The 7755-nt window shown below is 42.3% G+C and overlaps 2 protein-coding genes across 4 annotated transcripts; one reads left to right on the top strand and one right to left on the bottom strand.

Annotated features, from left to right (window-relative positions):
• The first annotated feature begins 806 nt into the window (after positions 1–806).
• On the top strand, positions 807–2809 carry LOC130699920 (uncharacterized). The gene is made up of 2 exons (XM_057521977.2): positions 807–1205; positions 1328–2809. Exon 2 carries the CDS (start codon positions 1352–1354, stop codon positions 2252–2254), a length of 903 nt encoding a protein of 300 aa, XP_057377960.1. The 5' UTR covers positions 807–1205; positions 1328–1351; the 3' UTR covers positions 2255–2809.
• Positions 2347–7276, bottom strand: LOC130699923 (sphingomyelin phosphodiesterase-like). Of its 3 annotated transcripts, none has more exons than XM_059497241.1 (10): positions 6967–7276; positions 6088–6170; positions 5337–5780; positions 4718–5250; positions 4459–4631; positions 4182–4373; positions 3948–4118; positions 3498–3881; positions 3263–3439; positions 2347–3024 (listed from the first exon to the last, which is right to left on the bottom strand). In XM_059497241.1, exons 2-10 carry the CDS (start codon positions 6137–6139, stop codon positions 2967–2969), a joined length of 2184 nt encoding a protein of 727 aa, XP_059353224.1. In that variant the 5' UTR covers positions 6140–6170; positions 6967–7276; the 3' UTR covers positions 2347–2966. The 3 variants fall into 3 exon arrangements, with proteins under 3 accessions (XP_059353224.1, XP_057377963.1, XP_059353225.1); XM_057521980.2 differs by having other exon boundaries at positions 6088–6174; positions 6967–7275; XM_059497242.1 differs by lacking the exon at positions 2347–3024 and having other exon boundaries at positions 3049–3439; positions 6088–6174.
• Positions 7277–7755: the final 479 nt, after the last annotated feature.

Genomic DNA, 7755 nt, shown 5'->3' with positions numbered 1-7755 from the left:
ACTCTTCTTTGACTAGATAGCCAACTACTACCAAAAAGCAAAGACACGTTAACTGCGTAGTTCTTCCATTCCCCCTTCCCTTCTTCCGCTAGGAGCTTCAAGGCGGAAAAAGGGGAGGGGAGATTTTTGGGAATCACCGCACTTTATTCAGACGAAAAAAAGAAAAGATTACAACTGACACACGAGCATCTAACGAGCAATTTCGAAATCAACAGTTTATCGGATAGCCATCTAACGGCTACGTTGATTACTATATGATGCAGCTGAAAATAAAAATAGCTGACGTAACAAACAAAATGTTAGAAATTTGAGACTAAAAATGTAAGTAGCAAAACATAAAAAATAAAAAAAAAATTAATTGCTATTGGAATGGCACTACACAACTTCCGTGCAAAGCGTGTCGTTCGAGAATTTCCGCTTTCCTAAAATAACCGTGAAACGGTTCTTGCTTACCCTTTCCCTGTCGCCAGCGAAATGTAATGCGCCATTCTATGCAGGACGTTTACGGAAACATTTCGGAACCCTGCCAATGAACGTGAGTCTTATATCTTTATTGGATGCAATGTCATTTACTCCTACATAGCTGACATTTTAAAATTAATTAATATACTTGGCCCAATTTCTTTATGAAGCATATTTAAGATGCATAGAACGTTATAATTGAATTAAATATTATAGGATTTATACACTCATGAAAAATTCAGTTCAAGTGTGAAGTCAACACTCTTTCAAATAAACACATTTGTGTCGTGAATTATCACTAATGACATATAGGATTTACGGAAGACCAACTTGAGCCTAGAAAAACCAATGGAAAATCGTGTTCCTGTCAATATCAAAATAAAAGAAATTACAGTTTTTATATTTTAAAATATAAATTTCTATAGCAAAGCAAAAGAATGAAAACTCTTGAACTCTTGCTTTTTGCCAGGGGTATATGCCCTTGATATACCCCTGCGCCCTGTCTACCCCTGCTTTTGATTCGTTGCTTGGCGAAACTGGCTAATTTCAAAAATACATTTGGCAATGTTGGACCGCACCATTTCAATTATACCGTTGGGCTTATTTCGAATTCAAAACCTTGCCGTCGACGCTCAGTGGCTCACGTCATGTTATCACAGTGAGGCAATTTTACAATAAAAGTAACCGATGTCAAACATTGACCAGCAACTGGCACTCTGAGAAATTTCTTTTTAAATTAAAAGGTAAGACAATTTTCAGCTACTTATTGCAAAGATAAAGTTTCAAGGCCGTTTCATGTACCTTCGTAAAAAATCAACCGTCAAATTTGTATTTATTGTTTTTTTTTTTTTGTTTCTCCGCTAAGGTATTGAATTCCACCCGAAATACAATGGCTGGAAGATGCCCTCATAGTATGAGGGGTAAACACAGAGTCACACCACTGATGAAGAGCAGTTTCTCAAGACTGGGTGAAAGCTCTTTGAATCGCACAGCAGATTCTGGTTACCAATCCAGCATTGCTTCCTCGAGCAGATCTTTTACACCCCTATCTGATGTCTCTGATTCATCACGACTCTACTGCAGCACTCCAGTGGCAGAAGATTCAATTTTATCACACCAGATAGCCTATCCAAAAATGTTGCTGGAGACCCCTGTCCAGCCTGTTTTGCCCAACAGGACACATTTTTCAGAAGATCGGATCCCTTCAACTAGGACAAGTCTCGTGGTTAATGAAGATGTGATAGACTGCCCGAGTGATGTCTTGAGTTGCATGATCAGAAGTCATTCCATACCCGCCATCCACAGGGTCCTTACATACCTTGAAGATCAAGATCTAATGAGACTCTGCCAAGTGTCAGACGATTATTGCCGTGCCGTATGCGAATGTCCACCTGCATTGAAACGACTATCAAAGTTTCTTATCGTTAGCCATCAGAACCGCGAAAACCGAACAACATCGAGCCACAACAACGTAGGTAACCGACCGCATCATGGAATTCCGCTTCGATCCATTCAAAACGTGATGGATGTTGGTTTGCCAAGTGGGACTGTCTGGACGGTACCTTCCCCATTGGAGACTATCGATATGAACAGGGTCCCTGACCAGTTTCGGACGCTGGTTGATTTGATCACGACGTTGTCTGAACATCACTGCGTCATCAACTGCCGCGCTTGCCGTAGACTTGTCGCCGTTCGGGTCAACCAACGGAAAACCGAGGTATGCCTCAACTGTAACCGACGCACTAAAACGAGCCGGCTGGTCACACGCCCTAAAACCTTGCCATTCAGATAAAAGAAACATATTAACTTGCAGTGCTTAATGTTTTTTATTTATTTTTAAATTCTTTTTTTATTCTAATTTTTTTAAAATTTGTGTCGTATGTTCTTACCTCTTGCCTGTCCTATTTTTTTCTTCCTCCGAGCAACCTGTACAGCTAATCTGCTTACTGCCCGGTTTTCTTTTAACAAAATACTCCCTTTGTAAATATTTCGAATCCTTTCCCATTGTCATCTTGTTTACATCATATTCTATTTTCGGTTGATGCACAACGTCAGAGAATCATATTTTTATCTGTCATAAAAATTCTTCCTTTAATTAAATCCAAGCTCAATTGTCTTGCTCATTTATCGTCTAAAATGAATGCCTTAATTCTGGTATTAGTAAGAGGAATCCGACGAACCTCTGATTCCAATACACGGAAATTGGCATTCCTCTTTTGTGCCTCGGTGCCCCTGTTTTCAAACAAATCTATCGAACAATACTTCTTTTTAAAAAATAAATGCTCTCTTGTCTATACTCATGTTGACGTTACACAATCGCGAACAAATACAGAATGCGGCAGACACACTGTCTCTTTTTTAATTATTTTATTTATTTTGTATTATGTACACAGTCAACAACAACAAGAAGTCCATCCGGTATAAAACTTTTCCAATCCTTTTAATATAGTACGAGAGCGAGTATCACTTTTGAATCCAGGCGAGAGGTCCTATGATGGGAGCATTTATCCGAACAGCGCTGGCAGATGAGGTAATGTAAAGCCCAATGCCAAAACGGAAACTCTGTCCAATGAATTAGAATAATTACGTGTACATTAAATGGAATATAACAGGACGATTCAGGGCAGTGGGAAACCAAAACCAACGAGCTGCTTTTACATAAAGGATAAAAACCAGCACCGGACAAATTCCACCGCAATAGATTTTCCATTGTTAAAGCGTGTCTTTGGAAAGAAGCAAGAAGACCCTTTAATAACCAGCCAACCTGCCCCATAAAGTGAAAACAGATGAAATAGCGAACCCATTAAACAGCCACGTCTTCCACGAGGAGCTCTTTTTCGTGCTGTCAATTCGCTCTTCGATTTCTTGGCAGGTCAATTTTCGATCATTTGAACGGCCGGATTTTAGATCGCACAGCAATCGTTTCTTGCAATCGGCATCGCAACTCGGCCGTACAGGAGATGCTTTCCAATAGTACCTTAATGGCAACGTTTGAGTAACCAGCAACTCATTTGAAAAGACTGTTTAAATGTTACTTGTAATAAGTTTGGAAAAGATTGTCGTCGTAAGTCATACGGTGGACCAAATGATCCCAATCTTGAGGTGTGAGCGATGGCATTCGGAATGCTTCACGAGCCGTGTAAAGGCGATACCAACGAGGCGAGTCGACGGCATGTCGATTGGCTTCTTGAAGATCCATGATCCACGTTTCGTGGTCGACAACCATGCGTGACGTACCCGCATAGTTGCCATCGACATGATAGATTCTGTAGCCCGGATTGAGGCCGTAATAAGGCGTCACCGATGGACCGATATAAGCGATACTGGACGCACGACCACGATAAACTTCGTCGTAAAAGACTTCGTACTCGTCGAAATGAGTGTGTCCGAAAAACTGGCCGGCAATCGTCGCCTCATACCTAGTGAGAGACAAAGTTAGATGTATACTGGTCGATCAAGATTGTATCAAACAAAGATGATTTTACCTATTGACAATGCGATAATAATTGTGAGACCAGACTTTGAGGCAGTCACTGTGGCCGGGAGGAATATGACCGAGAATGTGTACTTTCTCGCCCTTAAGCTCAGCACTTTGGAGTTCGTAAACTAGCCATTGAAGCTCTTGAGCCGGATCGGTGCTATTCAATAATAACCACCTGCCGAGAGAGACAAAAAAAATCAATTGCAGTTCTTAGCATGTAACTGGGACTTGGTCACACCAATTTTTGTTGTTGCAATAATTCATATTGAGTGAAAGCATCCGGAAGCCTGGGCTGACGAGAACTGAATAGAAGGCGCCTTTTCGGACAGTTGGTGACGTAGAATCGGGTAACCATCTACGCCAGAGAAGATCTAGTTCATCGTACAACCAATCCATTGTATGTGTAGCCTCGATATTCGGAGGAGGAAAACTAAAACCAAGAAAAACGTACGGCATTTAAAAAAAAGAAAAAAGAATTAGCTTTATTTTTTTTGTTAACATTTCTGGTAGCTCACCTGTTAACTGGCGCACTTTCATGGTTGCCTAATGCAGGAAAAATGCGAGCGTTGGGAAAATAGTAGGTCAGCTGGCGGACCGTCTCCCGTAAAACGTAGAGATTATCGTTACGCGTCTGATTCCAAACGTCGTGGGGTGGAAGATCCCCCGTCCAAATGATGAAGTCAATATCCTTGTGTTTTTAACAATTGATTAATAACCCAAAACGCCATAGTCAAACTTTGATCGCACACTTTTTCAGGTGGGCGGAAATCCTACCTGATGATAGTTGGCGATATGTTGGAGCATGCTTTCGATGGTGTGTCTCGGCGTGTCACATTTGCGGTAATCACCCCAGCGTCCAGCGCCGTTAGTAGGAGAATCCGGAATACCGTCTGTCAGTCGGCAGCAGAGCGGCTCGTTGCAATTGGCCGTACTTCCTTCATGATAGTACGGATCGAAATGGGTATCGGAAAGGTGAAGGACCTTCAACGGTTGGGCGCTGACACCGCCGTTGTGGAGCTGTTGGCTAATGAGTGATGGTTTGGGAATAGGTGGCAGGGCGACCTCCCAGTCGTGATATGGATTGTACGGAATGGCACAGACGTCGCCGATGACGAAACCACAGATTTCATCAGCCGTGAGAATCAACCGCGACAAAACAAAGACAACTTCTTCAGCCATGGCGAGAATAATGCCTTCGCAAACTCGACGTGATTCGATTTTGAGACTCATGCACAGTTTCGTTGCTGCGTGAACGATTTCGTCTGTTGACTTGCCTGAATCAACGTAATGCTGCAGTAGACCGACACCTGCAACAATCAACAAGATCGTATGTAACGGTGGGTTAGACAATTCGAATGAGGCAGTCACCGTTAGGCGGCAGCAATGACTATACCTGCTTTACAAGCTGAACAAGAGACTGAGGTCATGACGGAAGTTTCCAATTCTTTGACGACTTGTTTCAGGTCAAATAATTTGACAGCATTGCCCAGGAAGGCTGGCAATCCACGTGCCCCACGACCTCGCCCTTTGCGCCACGTCCGGTCGTTGGGCTCGGGAAGCTCGTTTTCGATTTCCCATTCGATAGCCGTGAAATTTAAATCGTCCAAATCAGCCAGTTGGGTCCATTTGCGTTGGGCTTGATCGACAACAGGAGCTATCAGCTCCAACTGGGCTTCTAATCGATGAGCCTTCTTATCGTCGTTGGTGCGTAATCGTTCGACGACAATTTCTTCCGCCAATCGGACATCTTGTTCGGATGATTCTCCGTGTGAATAGTACTGCGATTTTTTCTCCCAAAAATCCGAATTCAAAGGCAAAGGTTGGTCAAGTGGGTTGCCTGTGCGCATAAATCAGCAAGACGCATTAAAAACCGCAATCTTAACGGGGTCAACGCGTTGAAAAGATCGCCTCTGGCCTAGAAATAGTTAAGAAGACAGCAACGACAAACAGATTTGCACGAAAATAGGTCACACATTTTTGACTCGACACATTTTCACAATCATCAAATAATGGGTCTTTATACTTTAGTGAAATCGTAACTGACTTTTCCACGCAAAAATATTACTAGAAAGCAGCTGTCTTCACTTTCTCCAGTGCTGGCCCTTAGACGTATGATTATTGATGTGTTTTTATTATTTTCTCACCATAGACGGCAATAAAAGACATTGAAAATGCCACTAAGACGTAGACAATCATGATGATGCCAATCAGCTATCCAGTCGTATTCCTTCCTTTTTACGAAAAAAAAAAAAAAAATACAATAAAAATAAATACGTATATGGTTGATGAACACATTCGTATTGAGAGCAACAGGAACATTAAATTTTAAGGTCCATGACCTTGGCGACTAGCCATTGGGGTTCATGACCTCTTGAATAGGTACATCGGTTTCTTTTCTCAAATATGCCCGAGAAAGTCTGTGAAATTCTCGAGCACGAGAAAGAAAGCATTTGATGAGCCGTTGTTGTTGGGCATAGCTGAACAGTTCAATAGCAAAACACTTTCTAATAGGCTTTTCTCTGACCACCGGTATTTCGGAAGATGAATTTTCGACTTTCTAGTTGTTGTTTTTTTTTTCGCTTTTATTTATTAATTTTTTTTTTTAAAGAAAGGTACGCACCAGGAATGCTGGTATTAGACTTGACGGCCAGTGCCCTCCGCACACGCGGAAGTCAACAGCCGATGGACGTAGGGGAAAAAAGAAAAGAAGGTAGGAGAGAAGGGGGAAGGCGGGGGGGGGGGGGGTGCCGAAACACACCGGCAAAGTACCGTTACGAGATCAGCCATTTTTCTTCATCGCATAGCAATTCACGGCCACCACACCGTTTGACTAACGAAACGTATCTAGCCAACTTGTTGACGTCCTCTAAAGAACCCCATTTTCAACTTGATGCATGAATGTAGGACAGCACAAGCAAGTTCAATAACACTTTGCGTTCCTCGATCCTGTGTCACTAGCCAACAAATCAACTAGAAAAAGGTCTTTGCACCTGAAAAGTGTCAGAAAATGACGACAAACTCACCTGTACTGGACTACACGCAGTGGCTCGAATGTGTTGAAATAACTAGCGGAAGGGAAAAAAAACAACTTCAAATAACGTACATGATGCTGTCGATTACGAGGAAAAGTTTCTGAAAGATTGGGGGAGGAAGAACACGGGACGTATCTCAAAATCGGGTGCGACTCGGACCACGGTGGACTTCCAACTGGCGGTCCAGTGGGTGTTGCACTAAAGAAACCACCAACAACTCCTCTAGTTCTTAAAAGCTGGTTCTTCTCTCCTACTCTCGTACCAATGGGAACCTCTTTTGCTCCGTTTGTTTTTCCCTCTTCCTATTCGGTATACAGCCAATGATACCGTTAGCTACCACAACGTTAACAAAAATGTTCTTACAAAAGAATCTGACTGCGTGAGATCTTCCCCCCCCCCCCAAATATCCAATACTTTAATGCTTTGTTCACGTTTAGTTCTTTTGGGGAATTGTTTGTCGTCAAACCAATGTTGTTTGACTTGACAAATGAAACTCTGGCTCAAAACGTTAAAAAGTACAAATCGGATTCAAAATAGGACTCACTTGAACGAAGCACATTTCACCAGGACATTGCGGTCTTCCAGCTTACGATACGATTACATAACCACTATCGTTAAACCAAGCAAAACGTCGATTGATTGCGAAAATTGACTCATTTGACTAGTCAACGCAGAACACAACGATGCTGTCTACTTGTTGTTTGCACGTACATAAAGCCATCTGTACGCCGAGTTTCACACTATTTTCTTTTGCCGTTCTAGGATGAAAAATTATAACTG

The sequence above is a fragment of the Daphnia carinata genome, chromosome 10 (genome assembly GCF_022539665.2).
Source record: "Daphnia carinata strain CSIRO-1 chromosome 10, CSIRO_AGI_Dcar_HiC_V3, whole genome shotgun sequence".
NCBI lineage: Eukaryota > Metazoa > Arthropoda > Branchiopoda > Diplostraca > Daphniidae > Daphnia > Daphnia carinata.
Note: the sequence above shows the minus strand (reverse complement) of the source record. Positions and strands in the feature narration are given on the sequence as shown.